The following is a 23,988-nucleotide window of genomic DNA, read 5'->3' as shown; positions in this document are numbered from 1 at the left end:
CAAAGTTTATTGTTGCTATGAGATCCACAAGACAACTGTATTTTATTTTACAAAACTGAAATCAGCACAATCTTTTAAAGAAATGTAGATGTTGGAAGTTTCTGAACAATTTTTTTTTAAGCCTACTTATATTTTTAAAAAAATGCTTATGCTCACTTCAAACCCTGAATGTGAATTTACAGTAATTTATTTCAATTTATTCCAAGAGTTATGCCCTCTGCTCCAATTCGAACAGAATAAAATTTTATTAAGCTGGCTTCATCAAACAAAGTATGCAATCCATCCCTGTAATTAAGAGCACAGTTCAGGACCATGGTTATTATAACATGTATCCTTCTTTATTGACAAATATGGTGACATTTGACTAGCAAGATGATACAGCATGGGAAACACAATACCTGCTGGCCTTTTGTAAAATCAAATGCTCTGGAGTTAACATTTTGACCATCTTCCCTGTTTACGACATTAAAGGCCAGGGGCAATGTTGAAACACGAGGGCCAGTGTGCGGGGGAGACTGAAATGATATATCAATGATCCTCAGTAAAAATTGTCCCCTGTGAAGTGCGTAGGAAGATTAACATTCCCCAGCTATCATGTATTGGTCACAAGACTCTGCATGCCACAGTTGTATTCCTCTCATGGTAGGAAATGTATTGCAAAAATTGATCATTTGTTTTGATTTGTGTTTTTAAATTGTTCTGCCATGAAACCTTAAGGCATGTAACCAGATTAAAACAAAAAACAAAACAAAACCAACAACCTATAAAATGATGAATGATTTTTTTACTAAAAGCATAAAAATATTGGAAGGCTTTATATGCTAAAACCAAACCTCCAAATGGTATGTTAACCCTAGCCACTGAAAGCCAGATAAAAAGATCACACAATGCTTCAGCAGGTGGAATGAGATCCAGTTGTTTCATCATTCAGTCAGTTGTATAGACTACAGTGAGCTAATGGAGGAGGGGTAAACTTCTAGGTTCATATTTTTATATATATATACAGTGGTACCTCGGGTTAAGTACTCAATTCGTTCCGGAGGTCCGTTCTTAACCTGAAACTGTTCTTAACCTGAAGCACCACTTTAGCTAATGGGGCCTCTGCTGCCGCTGGAGCACGATTTCTGCTCTCATCCTGAAGCAAAGTTCTTAACCCGAGGTACTATTTCTGGGTTAGCAGCAATGAAATTTTTTTTGAAAACATTAAACACCTTAAAACAATAAAACAGGGTTCAAATGCCTACTCAGCCATGAAGCTCACTGGATAACCTTGGGCCAGTCACTGACTCTCTGTCTGACCCTAACCCTACCTCACAGAGTTGCTGTGAGGATAAAACGAAGAGAGGAGAACTATGTATACCACATTGCACTCCTTGGAGAAAAAGGTGCTATACAACTATAAGTAAATGAGTAAACAAACAAACAAATGGCTGACAAATAACAATATGTTCCAAATGTACCTTAATCTCTAACATAAAGTAGGCCACTGTGCTTCTAGGTACAGTTACACTCTGAAGAAAGCCTGGGACCATGCTACCAGCCCTGTGATGTAGCAATGTGTAACTCCTTTCTTTCCATTCCTTTCCAATTCCATTCCCATTCCCAAAACCAAGATTAGGAAGGCATTTATGTAGCTGCTTGTTTAAGATATCCCAGAAGGTATAAAACTAAACAAAACACTACATACCCTGCAGTGTGACCCTGGAAATACTATGAGGGGATGTATTAAATGGCATTGTCCCATTTGTGTGAGGGTTTCAAGTTCCAACATGGAACTCCCACCCCCACCCCGCTCGCCTCTTCCCCCCAAATCTCCAACCCTTCAGAGGAGATGGGAGGAGGTGGGAGCACAGAGGAGAGGACAGGGAAGGGAATTTCTGTTGTACAAATGGAACCCTCTCACAAATGAGCTGATTTTGTTGGATGCAAACCCTGCAACAACTTCATCCCTTCGGAAAATGCCCAATTTCTGTACAGTGGAAAGGAAATGGTGCATCAAAAATCACATATTAAATGGAGGATCACTACCAAGGTTGTATCATCTCAGTAATTGTGACTTACATAGGGCATTATTAGCCTTGCATGAACATCACAAAAAGCTGGCGGAGGGGGTGTACTTACAGGAGGACCTTGGGTTCCATTTCCTGCTGGACCCATCTCTCCAGGAGGCCCTTGTACTCCAGGCAGCCCTCTTTCACCCTGGTGAAGGAGCAAACCATTGTTTATGAACCTTTAAAAGAACTCAGTACTTGGGAAATGCAAAAACACAAATTCTAACAGTTTTCCCTACCTTAGGCCCCCGTGGACCAACTGCTCCAGGAATGCCTGCTGGTCCCTGATTTTTTAAATAAAAGAAAAGAAAATCTACTATGAACAAAAGCATGTGTGTGAAGGAACCACGATATGTTATATAAAGGTAAAGATAAAGGGACCCCTGACCATTAGGTCTAGTCGTGGCCGACTCTGGGGTTGCGGCGCTCATCTTGCTTTATTGGCCGACATGGCTGGTCATGTGGCCAGCATGAAGAAGCCGCTTCTGGCGAACCAGAGCAGCGCATGGAAACGGCGTTTACCTTCCCGCTGGCGTGGTACCTATTTATCTACTTGCACTTTGACGTGCTTTCGAACTGCTAGGTTGGCAGGAGGGTATGTTGTATACTTTGCTGTAAAATGGCTGTTTTCTGTTTTGGAGGTGATTCTAACCAGTAAAAAAACACACACACAGTAGGGTCAAAAGCCTAGAAATCTGACCCAAGATGTTAAGTGTAGAAAGAAAAAATGACAATTTCTGTGTGCAACTAAATGGGTACCTCTGGCAGCATTAAAGTCAACTAACCAAGAGAGGGAATGGGTGGAGGTCGTATTGCTTAGCAACCAGGCAGAGCGGCAGGATGTTAGCAGATGCTGAGGTAGCATGTGCTCTGTAGTTCTGAGGGAGTTTTCCTCCATATGTTTGGTTGAATGCCTCCTTGCTAGGTACAGGCCATTTCTGTTTATTTCTCCTCAGATTATACACCATTTTTGTTTAGTTTCCTAAACAAAATCCTTATAACAGGATTCATCTTCTCTCTGGACTCCGTCTGCATTGTTTAAGCGACTTTACTAACATTTGGGATCTTTCTGCTCCACAGTCACAGTTTTGCCACTCTGCTTGTGGCGTGCTCACTCTGAATTAACATATGAGTTTATATCTGAAGTGCCCATATGTGAAAGGCCCTGCCTTGGGACAGGAGTTGGTTTTGAGGATCTCACGGTCCCTTCTGCCACATAACTCTATGATACCTACTGGTTTTCCTAGAAGGCTTGATCCTGGAGGTCCTGTGTCACCTTTAGAACCTGGCGGCCCTGGTGGGCCTATGATTCCACCAGAGTCCCCCTATGTAATATAGATGAAAACAATGGTAAAGTCACAGAAGGTAATTAGAAATGTCTCATTAATATGTTTTGTCTTAGAGGTTTGAATTATGACTAGTAACATCTTCGTTTCTTGAACTGCTGTCAGGACTCATGTTACTAATACAATTAACTGCTTCAAAAATGGCACCCTCCTAGCTATATTGACAGTAGCCTTAGCTTTCTCATCTAATGCAGCACATAAGTAGGTGGATCTTGCATCTTCATGATACTGACCTCTTTTGGCAGGCTTTTGGAGGAGGGATGGATAATTGTCAGTTTGTTAAAGTCATTTTTTTTTTAGACAGATGACGAATACTGTACTGCTTTTTTAATTTCTCCTGTGTGCTGCAGATATTGAATTATTTCATTATATTTATTATTTTTCTATTGTATTGTTTCCTATTTTAATGACATACACTGCTCTGGGGCAGACTGGTAAATGATCTCAGAAGTAAACAATGGGATATGTTTCTGCTTTGTTTGCATCTGTTCAATAGATATACAGATATGAGTCTGCAGTAACAGCGAAATTGGCCTCAACTGTGAATCCCTATTCTGTTCAGTAACGAGAAGGCAGCAATAATTTATACTGGATGATGTTGCTCATAACAAAGCCTGGACAGCTACACTCAAAAGGTTAGTCCTAGGAATCTTTCACCTAATTTGAGAATGATTATTATTCTGTATCACCAAAACATACCTTTTCTCCTTTAATCCCTGGTCTTCCAGGTACTCCATGTTCTCCCGTTAAGCCCTAGTTAATTAAAAAGAAAGACCAAGGTGGTAAGTTTTTATGTCACTTGGCCAGTTAAAAGAGGGTTACTTTTAAGTCGATGGTGGGATACGCCAAAGTTTTCCTCCTATATAGCAGCCACATTAAAATGTTTGCTAAAAATTCATTTGCTGTCCATATAGCACAGCCTTATTTGAAGGTGTTCAAAACCAGCAAAGAGCACACCCATTTAAAATCCTGTAACTCAAAGAGTGAAAAGTTCTTCCTTTTTGGAGTGGGTGGGTCTAGTTCCTCATGGTTTAGGTGTACAGTTAAAGGACTGGTAATATGCTCTCCAGTAGCAGTCAGTGGGTTGGCATTACTTACCTGGCTCCCCAATGTGGAGGTCACTGCCAGTAACCGAGAGAGGTGAGGCAGTGGGGAGTTGGCATGGTTCAGTGGCACAGCCAATCAAATGCTCCCACTGTTGCACCCACATTGTACCAGTTTCCCTGTCACCTTCTCCCTCTTGGTTACCAGTATCAGCATCCACATTGGGAAGCCAAGTAAGCGATGTTGTCCTATGCTGCTCGGCCCCATGACTACTACTGATACTTTGGGGTTCCTTAAAAATCCTGTGATATTATTTACTTGGGCTCAGTTTCTTCTATCTGTCTGTCTTCTCCCAAAGCATGAAAAATCCCAGTCGGTTTTATACACTCAAAGGATGTAATCAAAAAAGTGTGACATTATTAAAATGCTACAAAAATAATAAAAAAAACCTGCCCAGTTTTGCCTAAACTACATTGCCTTCGACATTCCAGCTGTGAGTTTCATTATCTGTTCTTGCTCTCTTTCAGTTTCCTTAAGTGTTAGGGGAGGGGGGAAATGAAATAAACTAGAATCCATCTAAACAAATGGGGCATTTTAAATAGAGCTCTACACCATTAGCTTTAAAATTCGCAATAGAAGAGACAGCTCTAGAATGAATTTTTATGAATAAAAGCATAGAATTGCAAAGCCTTTTGGCTGTATGAATTAATTTTATTCAAGGAGGAAGTGCATCTCTCTCTCTTTTATGTGCCTGAGGTATATTTCATAGCAAAGGAGAAAGACCATAATTTTTTTTTTTTTTTTGCAATCATGCCAAATATTACATGTGAATTCACAGGAAAAAAATGAATTCATTCCATTTAAAAAAAACTTGAAAATGACCATTTATTTATTTTTTACTTTTCTTTGGGAAGTGAAACTTTCAGACTTTTATAGCACTTTCAGAAGTGAAACTTTCAGACTTTTATAGCACTTTCAAATGATTGACATTTACATATGAATAGAAATGTTGAAGCTGCTGTTCTTTATTATTTACTCTGTTCTGCTCTTCAAACATGAGAAAAACACCTGTACATTTTAGTTTGAATTGACTTTACTGTTTCCAATGAAGAGCTGTTTTTACTGGGGTTTTTAAAAAAACGTATTTGGGATTTATTTGTGGTCTTTTATTCGTTAGCTGCTTTATGCATTTTTGCAAACTGAAGGTTGCCGTATACATTCAGACATAAATAAAGTAAAATAATATGATTTCTTTATCAGTTTCAGGGAGCAGTAGCAGCATATCAAAATTTGGTTGGTAAAGGACAACTGAGAGGGGTCATTGGATCGGAACACAGTTGCTGTGATTATTTAACATTCAAGTTAACTGTTTATTTGGCACTGTACAGGACAAAGAAATAACACAGGATCTGGACAGCATTCAACTATTTTAAGGTGTCAGCAGAACTTGTGAGAAAAACCCATAATACTGCGCATATTTTTGGCATTTTGTGCAAGTACATAGCTCAGAAGACTGTTTAAAAAAAAATTAATGGTATTAAATAAAGGATTAGAAATCAGAAGAAGGGCAACACAGAGCTTCAACGTGGTATTTTGTATACTAAATATAACCTACGTACCTGTGGTCCTGGACTTCCAATGGGTCCAGAAGGACCAGGTTCCCCTGATGCACCCTACAAAAATGTTTTTGAGAATGGTATGTTAAACTTCTAACTATATATGAATGAAAAATGTTCCTGCTATCGCAGACAACACCAAGTCCTTGGTGACAGGACCTGAGTCCTACCCTCCAAACATTCCTCCCCCCCCCATCTCCAACTGAGCTACCCTGGAAATCTCATTCTCTGGAGACGTGTAGAGACTGACTCAACCAAATCCTCTTCCCTTGCTGGGAAGTCCAGCAGCAAAGGTGCAGAACCTACTTCCCTGCCACTGCCTGAACTCCCCACACCTCGAATCCGGGGCGGGGGCGGGGGGGGGGCTCCTCCTCCTCTGATAGAACCTGGCATCCCTGCCCATCCCGGCTGGTGCCATGCAGCCCATGACAGCTCAAACCAATAGGAGACATAGTTCAGCAGCATCTAGAGAGGCAAAAGTCACTGCCCCTTGCTACGTGTAAATCAGCCTTCCCCAAACTGGTGCCCTCCAGATGTTTCAGACAATTCCTGTTATCCCTGACCACTAACCATGCTGGTTGGGACCTATGGGAGTTGTAGTTTGACAACACCTTGAAGGTACCAGTTGGGGAAGGCTCCTGAAAATGATTCACGTTGACATGTAGGCAACAGAACAGCAGCGACACGAGATCTGTGATATTTTTACGTTCATACTTTATCATGCAGACTTCTGCAAATACACCGACTGTATGAAGCAAACCAAGAATAAATACTAGAAAGAAACCACAGTGACAGGTTTTAGCTGTACTTACTGGATCGCCCTTTCCTCCTTTCTCCGAAGGCTCTCCCTATGACAAGAGTATAAGCCTTCTTAATATTTACATGGACTATATTACATGAAACGCCCGATTGTGTAACCCACAACAATTGGCACAGGAACATAAGAGCTAACCGTCAAGGCACGTACAAGCATTGAGCTGGCATCAGGAAAAGTAATAGAGTACAGAACAAAATATTGTAACCTAATGCATCAGGGAAAACATTCAGAGAACACATTTCTGTCTATGCACAAACTACACATGAGGATTATAGAGTATACTTGGACAGTATGGCAACATTTAGTTATGCCTGGACTGTTAGTGAGTGCAAGCCATGCTTACTTCCCAGCCAACACATGCAGACAAACAAACCATGACACCCCTAAATCCCTGAGTGGCAAATTACATACCTTTTCACCTTTCGCTCCTTTCAAGCCCATTTTTTCTTGGTAACTCTTGTAATAAAAAGAAAACAATATTGTTAAGGGAGGGGGATTAGGTCAGATGTGGGGGAAGGGCAGTTACCAAAGGGGTGAGCAGGTAGGTGAGTGAAGCCCTTAGTAATACACACCCAGACATGCAGACACCTTCAGGTTCATGGGGAGGAGGGGAAATAATATAAAAATATTAAATAAATTAGAAACAAATGCAGTAAAAGTGAAACAGAAACCACACACTTTCTGTCGGTCTAAAGAGGAACGTATCCCAGCTCTTTCAGAAAGTATATACGTCTTGAACTTAGCCTAATAGCTCATTCAGTAGAACATGAGACTCTTAATGTCAGGGTTGTGTGTTCGAGCCTCACACTGGGCAAAAATTCCTGCATTGCAGGGGGTTGGATGAGATGACCCTCATGGTCCCTTCCAACTCTATGATTCTGTGATTCAGAAATTGCAGAGTTTCCATCGGTCTATAGAGGAGAGCTTTGCAGCTCTTCCGGAAAGTAAACACTACAGCCTCAGACTTTGACCAACATCTAGGCCAAGGAAATTCTTGGGTCAGCCAATGAGAACATGCCCTCGCTTTTGGAACTTGGTCCATAGTCTGTGCAGTTAAGAAAATGCTTTCAGTTTATCTTAACAAGTATGATGACACCAGTTGTGTATCTTTGGAAAAAGCTTCTTCAGATATGTGCCCAGATTAAATTAAAACCAACCCTGGGCAACCTGCTCCAAGTCCCCTATTTGAGCTGTAGGGAGACTGGATAGATCTTTCTTGTGGCAGCCCTGGAGTCCTGCTTCAGGCATTAGAGTAGAAATAGTGGAGACCGAATGAGTGGCTCTTGTTTCCTCATTCCCCACTTTTATGAAAATAGCTTTAAGTCTAGCCTTGATAGTTGGATCATTCCTCACATGAGCATTTGGATGTATCGCCTCTGAGCTTTGGTTCTTCGGTTCATTTTAAAATTAACAGACTAGGAATCCTTAAGCAAAATCACTGTCTCTTAATGATACCAAGCATTTCCAAGCTCTTCATTGTAACCTCAACATGCAGCATTGCATATAAGTGTACTTTTCAGAACAGTATGTGCATTTTATTTGCTCATTAAAAGCACAATTGGGAGGGAAAATACATCAGAATGACAAAACAGGGAAGTGGAACAAAACAACGTTTTCAGAATGTATATAAATTTTAAATATTGGAAATTTATTCTAATGGAAATGTTCCAGTTCAAGAACTCCATATAAATCACGCAAATGACTTTGCATACACAAAAGAAACTGTTAAATGTGAATCTATTCAAAGTAACAATGGGCTCTCTAATGGTAAAGATGTGAGCTTCAAATGATAAAACAGCTGGTTATAGGCAAAAATTCCTGCAGGAGAGCTAAAGGGAGAAAGTCAAGGGCTAATTCACACAGCATGCCAAGTTGACTATATGAATTGGCAATAACAGAGGTACACAGTTTGTTCACTGCAACCAGAGTCTACCTGCACAAGTCCATCCAGAGTATTCAAGATTGGGAAGTGGATAGGGGTGAATGTCACATAAACAATGCTACCCCTTAAGACTTACCACCTGAATGGGGTGAGTTCAACCCTGCTTTCTCTGCAGGGACCATTGGCACAATTACATTTTCCACAAGGACCTCAATTCATGCAGCTAATCCAACCATGTCTCTGTCTGTCATGCATATGATATCAGGTGGGTGAGGTTTTGGTAAAACCAGCTTGCAGGCCAAATTTGGACCCATGCTGGGCCAAATTTGGCGCAGGACTGCAGGTTCCCTAACCTTGCCATAAACCTTTAGCATCTGCTCCTTTCTCGGAGGGTTTATAGAGACACTTTTGTGGTAAGCAAATGTCAATAAAGCTCAATTTAAAGTGAAACATTAAAATCCTAATCAAAGCTTTGACTTCCATTTATTCAAATGAACTTCTGAATTCTGAGAGTGCTCTGCTGAAGCAACCTGGAAGTTTCAAAATGTGGGGGAGGGTGGAAGGGGGAAGAAAGAATCTGAGAAGTATGAAGTTGGTTCCTTCCTGCTAAACTAGCAAGGAGGGTAGGATTGGAAAGGTGCTTTGGAAGAAAAGAGAATGGAAAGCTGGATTCCAAACCACCTAGCAGGAATGTCAGGTCATGTTAACATCAGCATTCAGAGATGGCAAGTCTTGAGCCGAGGCCTATGAATGCAGCTTTATTTTAGACTGCCTCACAAATCAGGAATTTGTGCCTCTATTCAATGTGAGACAGCTTCCATAACTCAGGGAGCACATACACATACAGTTCTACACAGTACATCTCAGGATTGCACATACTTTTGTATGGGAGGTATGAAAATTTTGGAGGCAGTACCATAGAAGTATTTTGGGTGCATCGGCCAGGGTTTGATGAATATTATCTTTCCTGACTGTCTGATTTTTACGATGGTGGTTGTCAGGAGAGAGAATGGAACAAAGCATATGCAGATACCTAGTTATGATGTAGGTGGGAACCTTTAGAGTTCCCTTTCTGTACTTCCGGGGTGGCGCCATCGGCAATGGCGGATTCCCTCTGAACTGGAGGGACCAGCTCCACGGGAATCGGGTCTTTTCCGCTACGGTGAAGCGGGGACCCATTCAAAAATCACAGGCGGATGAAGCCTGTGACCATGGGACTCGGCGGGCACCTTTAGCGCCCCCCCAACCCGCAAAGGAACCCACTAACAGGCTCCGGAGCGAAGAGGGGGAAGTGGCGCGGTGCTGAGAGTCAACTGCTTCTTCCGTGGAGCGAAGCCGCACAGCCGTTGCCGGAGAGCGCTGCCTTTTTCCTGGGACAATTTGGCTTTTAAAACAACCACCCGTGAGTACTTAAGTTTCGGACAATTGGACTCTAAATAAGGATTTGCGAGCAGAAAGGAAAACTGGACTTAAAAGTTTAATTTAATTTGGCACTGAAACGGGAAGGTCTAAACAGGAAGTCAGCCTTCCGTTTCTTTGTAGATAGATTAAAGCAAAGACACAGCAAACTAAAGTTCTGAAAATCGCTTCTAAAGGATTAACTTTCATCATTTAAAATTGTGGAACCCCCTTCGGAAGCAGGAGAAGAGGGGGGATTTTTTCTGGACTGTTTAAACCTGCAGAAGTGAGTGTAAAGTAAAGTAACTTTCCACCGTCTTGATCCTGGAGCGGGGTGTCAGGACTGACGTTCTTTGAAGCTCATTGACCAGAGACAAACATTTTTGACAGATAGCTAAAGGAAGAGATACATAGTGATTCCATTGTTCCCCTTCGCATTTTAAAGGAACAAATATTAACAAAATATCTGAAAAAGGAAACGTTGTTGTTAGATTTGTTTTTAAAAGAAAAGAACAAGCAGAAGTTTTTCCTCTAGAGGGAGCCTGTGAAACTGTAACCAATTTTGAATTGGGAAGCTCGCAGCTGTTACAGATTACGATCGTGGGAATAGACTTCTGACCTTGCAGGACAATGTATTCAGAAGCTCTGTTGAGTGCTTTCTGTAAAACAAGTGCCCTACTGGAACAGCTACATGAGAAGACGGATTTTATGACTGATGCGATTAGAAATTTTGGACAGGCAGTGGGATATTATATAGAGCCCACCCAGGAATTAGATCAGGAGTGTGCCCTGACAGAACAGATGAGGGAAGAGGATGTTGCTGAATCTTGGGCGCCAGGGATGGAGGGAGCTGCGGCTAAGCAGGAACATGAATTCTTGGATTTGACAAATGAACTTGGAAAAAGCCAGATTTGGAAAGATAAAGTTTGGTTTGGTTTGGAAATAGGGGGTTGGATAGACCCCCTATGCAGGGAGGTTTGGACTTGGCAATGGGCCGTGAGATGTTTGGGGTTGTGGGGGCTCTCAATTTTGGAGGGTCTTTGAAACATGTTCTTAAATACCACATGGAGTGGGGACTATGGAAAAGGGGCTGATTTGTCGAGAAGGGTCAAAAGCATTGTCAAGCTGGAGTTCCCAAGAGTGAAAGAAGTAGGAGATAAAGGAAAATATAGCTATAAATATGAAGAAGAGCTGCGGAAGGGACATGGAAGAGACTTAAGGGCCTCGGACATAAGGTTACCAGGTTAATGCGCTAGATTGATGGGATAGAAAGGACTGACAAAACCCGGGTCCAGGAGGAAGAGACGCTGGATGAAGATTGGATTGTTATTTCTTTTATTATGATTGTTTTATAAAATTGATGAATGTTAGAAAAAGGTTGGAACGAAATTATTTGGCTTTAGCAAAAATGTTTAAAGAATTATGTAAGAATATTATGGTTCTGAGAAATTGGTAAAAAATAAGATTTAAGTTTTAAGTTTTAAGGTTTTCATAGTAAGATAAGATTAAAATAGATTAAGGTAAAGTAATGACAGAATATTATGAAATATGGAAAGGATTTGCTGTGACAATTAATAATCAGGATACAAAAAAAGGGAGGAGGAGGAGGTCAAAGAAAGAAGGTAATGACAGTTAAAGATATGAGAATATTGGATTTGTTTTTAAATGTTTGTGGTATATTTTTGTTTTTTAATTGTGTCGTGTTATTTTTTGATTTTGATTTTTATTAATCTGTATTGTTTGACTGTGGTTTGTCTTTTCTTTGTTTTTTCTTTCTTTTTTTCTTTTTTGTTCTCTTTTGTAATTTTAAATTTTTTAATAAATATCATTAAAAAAAAAATAGAGTTCCCTTTCTGTGACTAGGAATACATTCAGCTTTGGAATACAGGAATACGTTCAGCAAATTGTAGTGGAGAACAGGAGCCCATTTAGCCATGCAGCTATGTAAGAATGAATCTTAGCCTAGTAATTGCAAGTTTATTGTTGGATCTTGGAAAACTTGCTAAAATCAACGGAACAGATCTGCCAACCAATCATGTACACTTATAAAAATCTGAACATTGTTTGAATATTGCATGAATCCCTTTACCATACAGAGATTTAAATACATTACACATACACCTCTTTATCTTGGCTTTTGACACTTGAGATGTACATTTTTAGGACCCATCCTATTTCTGTATTTGTAAGTTGTTTTAAATTGGGACCTTAGGGGGAAGGGTGAGTAAATAATAGTAATATGCATTGTACACATAGGAATTAATTTATTCTTAGGCTCCATGATGGGAAATTTATTGGCCACATAACATAATTTCAAGAGAATGGTGATGTTTATGTCAAACATATGAAGACCAATCACTCATTCTAATAGTTCCTTAACATCCAGAAAGGACAATTTGTTTTCCTAAATACTGCTAATGTGATATACTGCTCTGAAAATTCATCACCAGGCTTGCAGGATCAGCCCTGCTGTGAGTTGAATCTCTGGTTCCAGAGAGTCTAAGTATCTAAATCTGAGGTTTAGATTGGTGAGTCATCTTCCATCATCCCAAATACTAAACTTAGCACTCCTTTTCAAGCAAGTAGCTTGCTTGGAAATAAGTCATTAAATGCTTTGCCCTGGGCAGCAGAAATGAGGAGTTTGCTGATGCACTGTAAGAGGATTTAAAAGATGATTAATTTCTTGAAGGCAAAACAGCTGGCCCATGTTTGGCCAGAAGATATTAATTGGGAAACATGAGATGACTTAAGAATTTGTAGAGCCTCATGGTAGTGAGAAACATGAATCTTGCAGACAGATGTATATCAAACCCTGAGGACCTCCACTGTGGCTCATGTCACCTGCCACAAAGTTAATCTTAAATAATGTGAAATTAGATGGCTACTAAAACGGATGCCAAGTACACCAAGAAAGATTACAAGAAACAAACTATTCGGGGTGGGAGAATATCTCAATGTAATTAGTTGCTCCATACCAGAGAATGGATTAGGAGACATATGCAGAAAGCAGCATTTCCAATTACTCAAACCCAGTGGGGTTCTAGACAGTAAATGCTACAGCACAATAAATATGTATACTGAAGGCTGCAATCTCATGTGAACTTTCTTAGGAGTTAAGTCCCATTGATCTGAATGGGCCTGCTTCTGAGTAGGCAAGCTTAGAATTTAGGGAAATGCATTTTGTAGTGGCACTGAATTTACTGGATCCAATAGTTTGAAGAGAAGAAGAGTAGAAGAGTTCGGATTTGATATCCTGCTTTATCACTACCCAAAGGAGTCTCAAAGCGGCTAACATTCTCCTTTCCCTTCCTCCCCCACAACAAACACTCTGTGAGGTGAGTGAGGCTGAGAGACTTCAGAGAAGTGTGACTGGCCCAAGGTCACCCAGCAGCTGCATGTGGAGGAGCGGGAAATTGAACCCGTTTCACCAGATTACGAGTCTACCACTCTTAACCACTACACCACACTGGCTCTATATATCAAGGCTATATATAAAACGCAGGGCTGTCATCTTGTGCAACTGATAACCCAGATCCAATTTTTCCATGTGCACATTGGTGCAAGAGTGTCCACAGAGGAGTGCTTTAGATTTTCTACCTCTGATTCCTCAACTAATGTTTACCATACACACTACAGGGCAGTCTTTGATGGGATGTGTCTACATGGTATGAACATGCCCCCTCCCCTCAGTTACTAAGTACCCAACCTCTCTTACTTTTTTTCCAATTTGGAAATGTGTAAAACAAAATCCCCAGGAAATCTGCAAGAATGTTACCAACATGTTTCACAATGGGCAAAAACGAAGGGCTGTGCATTTGGGGTCAGCTGGTAGGATGGGAAAATACACGAAAAATTAATCTGTAACCATGAAGGAGATTCTTGCAGAAGATACCCTTGACCTGTAACTAGAAAGGTTGAGAATGTCCAATTGTATGCTTGCTTTCCTCCCTCCCAGATGATGGCTTTCTAAACAACCCATTATGTAACCCAGGCATTTAGCAAATATTTAAAATCTTGGGGAAAGTTGTCAAATGATACATGAAATTAGAAGTTGTGCAAGCACATATATCTTCCATAACGTCCCATGTAAAATAATTGCCCATACCTGGTAAAATGGACCTTTAAAGGAATCTTGAAGTGCTAACGCACCTGGAGGACCCTAGAAAGAGAAAACAGTTCATTGTGTCTGGTCAATATAATATTTCTTGCTCGACAAAATAGTGTGATAGGCATTATTCATTTATTTTAACTGAACTGAAAGTATCTCCACACAACTGGAGATTATATATATCTTATATGAAAAATTGTCACAGGCCAGCATAAAAAAATATGGAATTTTGCTGTTTGTCCTTGTGCAGGGGCCATGCTAATAATCTTCTCTGTATCATTCAATTTTAGTATGAGTGCTGCCAAAACAAGCCCAGTATCTATCTATGAAATAAAAGACCTGTTCTTATCCAAAGCAGATGAAATTTGAAAGACATTTGATTACTGTCTAAGGTCAACAAAAATATAATTAACATTAATCTTAGTCTGAATCACTTTTGTCAGGCTCCATAAACATAAAATGTTCAGGCTTAACAACTTGAAGGTGTATAATGCTACATTAGAAAGGGAGTGGTGGCAAACTTCCAACAACTTCTATAAGACATATCAAATCCCCAAACTTTCTACTCCTGGTAACACACAATATTTATTTGGCAGTTAAATGCCTTACACGGTCAGACCAATAGTCCATCTACCCCAATACTGTACTATTTTGACTGGCACTAGCTCTTAAAGCTGGGATTGAACCTTGGACTTTATATATGCAGAGCATGTGCTCTACCACTAAGCTGAGGCCATTCCCCTTAATGTGATAATGCTACAACAGAACCACAGTTCAAGTGAAAGTATGCTGATGATACAGTATACTGTAATGGTGTCTGTCTCTGTGTGTGTTTACTGCTGTTTTTAGTATTTTAAATGTTATTGCAAATGTTATGGTCTGACTTGGCATCTCAAACTTTTTTTTTTTTTTGATGAAAAGACAATGTATAAATGTTTTAAATAAATATACAACTTACACCAAACCAATGTGCCTTTTTGAACTACAGTCTGTCTAGAGAAGCTGTCAAGGTTGGAAAGCAGAGCAACAATCCAACTAAAAGGATTGGGAAAACATTCAGTATTAGAATTATCCTCCCCTCCACCTGCCTTATCACAGAGCAAGACGATTTTCCAGGTTAAGAGGACTGTCAAATTCACAAAAAAGAAGCGGACCATCAAGGGAATCGAAGCTAGTCTCAGCACAGTTCATAAATTTCAGCAGAGGACCACCCCAAGAGAGCTATCCTACTACAGAAGCTTCCACACTTTGAAAAGGTCTAATCAGGGCATGCCGAACAGGATCAATCATAGCTGCGGCCATCGAGGCCCAGAATTACAAAATGATAAATATTTATAACTATGCAAATATATAGACTTTTTAAGGACCAAAGAGAAATAAAAAAAAAATAAGCCTTGCAAAGCAATTTTAAAGCAGTTACTATGTAAGAGACAGAGAAAGAGAAATACAATTCAGGAAAAAAACCAAGGGACACTATCATTTTGTTGTTGTTTATATTGGCCTTAAGCCAGATGATTTTTAAATATCTCTGATATATTATAATGCTCTTCTCAGAGGATGGAATACAATTGGTGTCACTCCACTGAAAGAAGGCATCTGTCAACAGAACAGGGAGGGCGATAATTTTGGGCAATTTAATTTCCTTCTTGCAGCCTTCAAATGCATGCACATATCCTATATGTTCAAAAGGGTCTCCCAATCCTCCAGAGCAGATTCTGGAGGGAGGGAGGGGGTTGCAGGGCAGAGGAAGAATAACCAAACATTATCTGCCTTTCCATTTCACCAACCGATGCTTTCTGTTAGAGGAGCGACATCAATTAGGATTCCACTCAGTGTTTTCAGTTCAGAGTCCTTTGTAAGCACCATATCATTAATGCCCACAGCACTCTTAAAAAGATAAGCAGGTGCATTATAAACACAGAGAGATTATGATCTTCAGTGTCAAGCACTTGGTCCCTGAACCAAAGGGAATGGGAAGTCAGCCTCGACCAAGAAAGGCAGTCTTACACCAACACTTAGGGGTAAAACCAGAGCTAAGTGGTCCTTGCTTTGCATGCAGAAGTTATCTGATTCAATCGCTGGTATCTCTAGTTAAAAAGGATCAGGGAGCAGACGAGGGGAAAGACCTGCCTGGGAGTTTGAGAAGTATGTTACAATTATAATGCTTTACTTTTAGACAACATACTATTTAAGCAATGGGTCTATTTATAAACGTTAGCCATATCCACAAGTTCAAAGTCTACCTATGTTCTAGCATCACAACAAGAAAAATAACCCAAGACCGGTCCATGCTAACGAAACAGGGAATCTATGCAAGCTCCCACTGAATATATTTGTATTATAATTTTTATTACCATTAGCCATACAAAAATTCAGAAGTAATAGAATGAGTAAATAAACAATTTCATAATTTCGTAACTAGTTAATTGGGCCTTTAGAGATTAACACTGTGCCCTTTGGAATGGTAAAATATGTTTGTTGACTTTCCTTCACACAAATACTTATTTCATTAGTCTTTCAGCAACACAGTGCATAGCTGAGTCAGCATTCCAATCAAAAACTCCTAGTTTTACATCTGCAGTTCTAGCTTCTGATTAATTCCAGTGATACCTTTGCTTTATGTATATAAAAGGGGGGGGGGGGTATCAGGCACAATAAACTATTGGATTGGAAAGGCAAATGAACTGGTTATCTTCCTTGAAGAAAATAGCTGATAACCCGAAAGTATATCTTCGTTTTAATTACATAACTTTTTCCTAACAATGCATTCTATATGGATTTGAGTAACATAATGTACCGTATTTTTCGTTCTACAGGGTGCACCGGCCCATAGGACGCACCTCGTCTTTTTTGGGGGGGGGAATGAATAAAAAAAATTATCCCCCCCCGCCGCGGCTGCCGCCCCAAGCCTTGTGCACACCTGCAAGAAGCACGGGGCACCCTCCGGAGGGCTCCCCGTGCTTCGGGCGACAGGCTGCCGCCCCAAGCCTCGCGCGCTCGGCGGGACCTCCTGCCGGGCGCGCAAGGCTTGCAGACACTCGCCCGAAGCATGGGGAGCCCTCCGGAGGGCTCCCCATGCTTCGGGCGACAAGCTGCCGCCCCAAGCCTCGCGCGCTCGGTGGGACCTCCTGCTGGGCGCGCAAGGCTTGCAGACACTCGCCCGAAGCACGGGGAGCCCTCCGGAGGGCTCCCTGTGCTTCGGGCGACAGGCTGCCGCCCCAAGCCTCGCGCGCTCGGCGGGACCTCCTGCCGGGCGCGCAAGGCTTGCAGACACTCGCCCGAAGCATGGGGAGCCCTCCGGAGGGCTCCCCATGCTTCGGGCGACAAGCTGCCGCCCCAAGCCTCGCGCGCTCGGTGGGACCTCCTGCTGGGCGCGCAAGGCTTGCAGACACTCGCCCGAAGCACGGGGAGCCCTCCGGAGGGCTCCCCGTGCTTCGGGCGACAGGCTGCCGCCCCAAGCCTCGCGCGCTCGGCGGGACCTCCTGCCGGGCGCGCAAGGCTTGCAGACACTCGCCCGAAGCACGGGGAGCCCTCCGGAGGGCTCCCCGTGCTTCGGGCGACAAGCTGCCGCCCCAAGCCTCGCGCGCTCGGCGGGACCTCCTGCCGGGCGCGCAAGGCTTGCAGACACTCGCCCAAAGCACGGGGAGCCCTCCGGAGGGCTCCCCGTGCTTCGGGCGACAAGCTGCCGCCCCAAGCCTCGCGCGCTCGGCGGGACCTCCTGCCGGGCGCGCAAGGCTTGCAGACACTCGCCCGAAGCACGGGGAGCCCTCCGGAGGGCTCCCCGTGCTTCGGGCGACAAGCTGCCGCCCCAAGCCTCGCGCGCTCGGCAGGACCTCCTGCCGGGCGCGCAAGGCTTGCGGACACTCGCCGGGGCTGCAGGCTGCTGCCTGCAAGCCTTGTGAGCCTGCGGGAACTCCCACCGGGCTTGCAAGGCTTGCGGATAGCTTCCTGAAGCCTGGAGAGCGAGAGGGGTCGGTGCGCACCGATGCCTCTCGCTCTCCAGGCTTCAGCGAAAGCCTGCATTCGCCCCATAGGACGCACACACATTTCCCCTTCATTTTTGGAGGGGAAAAAGTGCGTCCTATGGAGCGAAAAATACGGTATTAAAATGTTGCTTTAGATTAATAACATGAGGTTACCGGATATGATCAAAATAACTATTCTTGTCCTACCAAGGCAACCCCACAAAAGTATACATTTTAAAAGTAGTGATCACTTTTTTACTTTTTCAGAAATAATTCTACTATTCACATTCAAAGAGAAAGCAGGGATCTGTTAGCATATCAGAGAAATGAATCTTTCTTTGCCTTTTAGCCGAAAATTCAGAATAAAAAGGTGGCCTGTATGATAAGATTTCTAATATCCAACAATGAAATCCTAAACACATTTGCCTGGGAGTAAGCCCCATTGAATACAGTGGAAGTTACTAGCAAGTAAACCCAAATAAGATTAAACTGTGAGTCTTCTAATACCAGTATCATTGCTTTTCACAGTACACCAAGCTCATAAGCAAGAGATATTATCATCTAAAGAATGAGAATTGGGATAATTTGAAGAACAGTATGAAGAATATAGCACTAATACAGTGGTTTTGTTTTGATTGTTGATGTCAGATGGCTATCCCGAGGATACATTTCCTAAGGGGGGCATAGATTGGCTCCCATATAATCAAGCTGTAAAGTGTCTTAACAAAGCTACAAATGAGGTAAATATGATATGTCAAGGGAGCATGATTTGCATTTTGACACTGAAGCTTTTTCCAGCAAGCTCCATCTGTTCCATAAGAATGCACTGAATGGGCAAACATCACAAATACTCCACAAGGCAGAAACCCCTAGCTGTTCTTCCTTTGAATATTACATTTTAAACATAAGAGAGAAAAACCCAAGTAAGTGGAAGGGGCTAACCTAAAAGGCCATTTAACTGATGGAGGTACAGATATCTCATACAGGTAATGGCTTTTCTCAGAACAAAAGACAATGGAAGACGATGTGTTCATTTAGAACTCTCTATGGCAGGGGTGGCCAACTCCCAAGATGCTGCGATCTACTTTCTGAATTAAAATCTGGCAGTGATGTACCCCCATTTTTTTGGGGTTCAGCTCAGAGTTTTTTTTAGGGGAGGCAAAGTTGTTGAGCTCCTGTGGGGGGAGCCAGTGATCTACCAGTGATCTACCTGTTGGACGTGCCTGCTCTATGGAACTTAGAGGCACAAGGCCACATTCAGGAAAAACAGGTTAGCAGAAGCAAGTCAGTTAACAATTATTTAGACACTGCTCTTTTCTGTCTAGATTATACAGAAGTGTAGAATTAGTTGTGAAGTACAGTGGTACCTTGGGTTACATACGCTTCAGGTTACAGACTCAGCTAACACAGAAATATTACCTCAGGTTAAGAACTTTGCTTCAGGATGAGAACAGAAATCGTGCTCTGGCGGTATAGCGGCAGCATGTGGCCCCATTAGCTAAAGTGGTGCTTCAAGTTAAGAACAGTTTCAGGTTAAGAGCAGACCTCCAGAACAAATCAAGTACTTAACCCGAGGTACCACTGTAAAGTCAAAGCTGCTGCAGCCATGGGTGATGGACAGTTTGTGATTTACGTGCACTTTACAAATTCACTCTTTTTTAATAGTTAACACAATAGTGGGGAGCACCTTGCACTTCACAGGTCCCCCTCTTCCTCTTTGGCTAAGGCAACATCACAAACTCAGACCAGCCTTTGCAGTCTAGCTATCAAGGATTACCTTAGATCAAACAGCACTTCAATTCTAAAACCTTGTCACGACAAAAGTGTTGCAACCAAAGCAAGACCAACTCCATTTTTTAAAATAGCTTTAGAGAGGGAAAGAGAAAGAGCAAATCACAAGAGTGTGTGTAGAGAGAAGTATTATTAAGAGCATGCAAAGGCATGACCTTTAAAACAAGGGTATAAACAGGAAAATGCATAGCTAGTTGAGGTTTGGAAACACCTAACTTTGCAGTTAAGCCGACAGTAAGACTGTATCACTGGGTGTCTTGTATGTCTAACCTATATGACTATAAAAACTGCTTGTAAACAGAAATCAGGGTTCAGCCTCTGATCACTTTCATGATCACTTGCTGTAACCTTTCCTGTTCGAGCAAGAAAAAAACCTTCTCGGGTGTCATTCGTCGTTGGTGGTGAGCAAAGGACTTGGCTGTGCAATGGACATCAAGTGAGATTTCTCCCACAGCATAAGGAATGAAGAAATTTGAAGGATTGTACATTCCCTATTAAAATATTATAATGCCTGCTTCTGCTACTTTCCCCAAATTTCATGATTCACTTCCTGCTTTTTTGCCCTGCAAGATAGTAAATAAACAAACTGATCTTCGGCCTGTCTATCACAAGAGGTCAAATAGTATAATTAGATTATCTATTCTGGTCTTAAAGGTAGGATTAGAAGAATGAATGCATAAAATTAACATGCCACCGATCTTTCAGTTCCAGTAATAAACACCTGTGCAGTGCACTCTCAAAGAAAATGATCTTCCCCCTCAAATACCGATGGCTTCCCAACTCCCATCAGCCTCTACCAGCATGGCCCAATGGTAAGGGATGATAGGAGTTGTAGTCCAGCCACATCTGGATTGCTACAGGTCTCTGGGCTACAAAGCTACACATCTGGAAGGCTGCATCTGGAGGGCTTCAGTCAAGATTGACCGAAAGCTTTGGAGATGCACCTACAGGTATAGCAGCCTTTCTTGCAAGCATGCTTTCCACTCAGCTTCACAACTGGAAATCCCTTCCTCCTCCCCTTGGCTGGCAGGCACAAAACTGTGAAGGGAGAGTCACTTCAGCAAGGGTACAATGTGGGTCCTTAAGGGGAGGGGCTTAAGAATAACCTACTTAAGTATATTCCACTCCAAAGCCTAACTACAATAGATGGTCAGATGGGTGAAGCTCATGGATTTGAGCCTTGTCTGAATGTATAGTGGGAAAGAAAAAGCTCTGTACCGTCTTTCCCTGAGAGTAAGACATCCCCTGAAAATAAGACCTACTTCCAGTTTTGCTTCTCGCTGTAATATAAGGCATCTCCCAAAGAGAAGACCTCCCCGATAATAAGGCCTTTCCCGAACATGAGGCCTCCCCGGAATATAAGGCCCCCGAAGCTACCGTAAGGCATCTGACTCCTCTGGACCGTAATGGCGAGCGCCGCTGCGCAGCTCAGTGATTGGCCGCAGCGCAGCCGGAGCTGTTCAGGCAGTGCGAGGTCTCTTTAAATCAGAGAGCCCATGCTGCCGCCAGGACAAGCTGCCGCCTGCTGCTCGCTCTGCCCTGACGGAGTCTGGCTGACTCACAATTAGACATATGTGTACCATATTCTTCTTCATGGAAATATAAGACATTCCCTGAAAATAAGACCTAGCACATCTTTGGGAGCAAACATTAACATAAGACAGTGTCTTCTTTTCGGGGAAACAGGGTATGTACATGTATATACTTCTTTATTTCAATCTACTTATTGAAGATGTAAATCTCAACAGCACCCCCTTCAAAAAAGTTTAAACATCACAAGGTTACCTGTCATTCAAAAAGACCTCTCCCTTGAATAATAATTCAGCACATTCTGCTCCTTTGAATATTTTTCAGACTTACCACATACCAATGAAATATTAATTTAAAACTAAGTTTTGATACGTGTATAGAATAGTGGGGTGAAGGGTCCAGACTATGTTAGTTGCACTTTGATCTCTGCTTTCTAGCAGTGGTGGAATTGTTGTATCGATCCATGGGGCCCCAGAACACTATACGTTAATCAATATTATTTATAGGAAACAGGCAGTATTGGTGGCATAATGGTAGAAGAGAATTTTTGACATTTCTTCACAGGACAAGAAAAGGAACATTAAAAGGCAGATAATTTATCTGCCCATCTGGAAAACACTTCTGAGTCATCACTTCCACCCACTCTATGACTTCTTTGGTAAACAGAGCCACCCACCCCCCAACTCCCTTTCCACCCCTCTAAATGCTTTGCAATGAAACACGGAGATCTTTTAACGCAGCCGCATCAAAGAGAAGCGGCTAAGAGCCACGGAAGCAGAATATTTGTGTTGAAAGGATGAAAGAGGCCACTCTGAACTTTTGCGGCTAAAGTGGGTCTTGAACCCAATTCTCCCCAAGCCCAAGTTTCTAGGCAGCACAACATGCTGGTTGCTCCCAACCCCCCCACCCAAAATCAACGAGAGCTGTGCTGCAAAACTATGCATTTGCCTGCTTGGGAATATAATTAGGACCCACCTTATTTCTGTGACAAATGAAAATAAGCCTGAGATTCTTGCTGAAGAGGCCACACAAGGTATCAGTAACAGCTGGCAGAATCTCAACTGTCATCTGTGGGCAGCTATTCTAGCAGTGGGAGAGCTGAGAAGCAGAGCTCTCTCCACCGGCTCTGTTGTGACAGGCCAGCTCCATCAAGCCTCCTTTCCCTCAGCTGTCATGGGGGTGGGGTAGCCATTTCATCAGGCTATCTCAGTAGCAAAGATAGGAAGCAGGGTTCATTTACATCCACTTTGCTGGAGGCCCAGTTCCATCAGGCACGTCCTGCCTCTGAACTATGCCAGCTGGTCAGTATAAGAACAACTGTCTAGAAATTGGTGCCGGAGTTCTGAGTTTTATTTTCCTCTTCCCTCCTTGTCCCCTTTCCCTTGTGTGCTGTATTTCTCTCTCCCCCCCCCCCCATTTGTTTGAATGCAAGCCTGCGGGGAGGGGGTGCCTTCTTTTGATTTCATGCAAGCTGCTTTGGGAGCCTTTGGGGATGAATGGAGCAAAAATGCTCTAAATAAATAAAAATAAAAGGAAGAAACCTTGCCCTGCCAATGATGAAAAACTAATAAAATAGCAAACAATAGGGCCCAATGTGGGTAAGGAATTCTTCTCTAATACACATGCAAATAGGAAGAAAAAAGCTCTGCAATACCCATACCCCCATGAACTGATCTTATAATGCCTCTGATATTCTGTTTACTATAATTAACTGAAACATTCATTCACTTCCAGAAACCCTGGAAGGGTGACAATCTTTCCAGAAGCATTGGAAATGAGATTTCCAAAGCAAACCACTAGCTACTTAAGATAGCTGTTGTGGTGGCACAAAAATGTATATCTTGACTTATGACAGGATATAACTATACAGAATTAATATACAGATGGGGGGGTGAAGGGCTTTTTGAACGGACTGCATACGGTGCTGAAGAGAAAAATAAAGGCCAAATATTGAAGCTTTTCAGTGACAATAAACAAATTATGTTTTTTGAACACTTATTAAGGCTGCAATCCTACAAAACTGTCCCTGAGAATAAACCCTGTTGCACTCTGCAAACTTACTTTTCGGTAATCTTGCACAAGATTGTTCTTTTTTTTAAAAAAATACTTTTACAGCACAATTTCACCAATGCATATTTTTAATGATACATTTGGGTGGCATACAGCTAAGATGTAATCAGAAGAGACCTACTGAAATTAATGGATCCAACTTGGCCATGTTTATTAATTGCAATAGGTTGAGTAAAACATAGTTGAATACCACTCAATTGCTTACATTTCAAAAGCTGCAATGAAAATTGGGCTCTAAATGAACACTTGGAAGGTTATTATGGTTGCTGTGCATAACAACAAAAGATACTTCCTTTACATAAGAAAACTAAAGCAATATCATGTGAATGGAAGATGTGTGATAAGGGAAATGATTGTAGCAGAATGTATA

The 23,988-nt window shown here is 42.0% G+C and overlaps 1 protein-coding gene across 7 annotated transcripts in view; it reads right to left on the bottom strand.

Annotated features, from left to right (window-relative positions):
* The window catches only part of COL19A1 (collagen type XIX alpha 1 chain), a 189,535-nt gene that overhangs the window by 35,365 nt on the left and 130,182 nt on the right, over positions 1 to 23,988 (bottom strand). For 6 of the 7 annotated variants that reach the window (XM_080997970.1, XM_080997972.1, XM_080997971.1 and 3 more), the window contains exons 18-25: positions 14,260 to 14,313; positions 7,286 to 7,330; positions 6,870 to 6,905; positions 6,061 to 6,114; positions 4,097 to 4,150; positions 3,287 to 3,376; positions 2,291 to 2,335; positions 2,122 to 2,199 (exon numbers count right to left, since the gene is read on the bottom strand). In XM_080997970.1, coding sequence (XP_080854096.1) covers positions 2,122 to 2,199; positions 2,291 to 2,335; positions 3,287 to 3,376; positions 4,097 to 4,150; positions 6,061 to 6,114; positions 6,870 to 6,905; positions 7,286 to 7,330; positions 14,260 to 14,313 — 456 coding nt within the window. The remainder of the gene's footprint in view (positions 1 to 2,121; positions 2,200 to 2,290; positions 2,336 to 3,286; positions 3,377 to 4,096; positions 4,151 to 6,060; positions 6,115 to 6,869; positions 6,906 to 7,285; positions 7,331 to 14,259; positions 14,314 to 23,988) is intronic. The other variant, XM_080997969.1, reaches the window with a different exon arrangement.

Source organism: Podarcis pityusensis, assembly GCF_964106645.2.
Source record: "Podarcis pityusensis genome assembly, chromosome: 3".
In the NCBI taxonomy this organism is placed as follows: domain Eukaryota; kingdom Metazoa; phylum Chordata; class Lepidosauria; order Squamata; family Lacertidae; genus Podarcis; species Podarcis pityusensis.
This window is presented reverse-complemented; position numbering and strand designations above follow the sequence as displayed.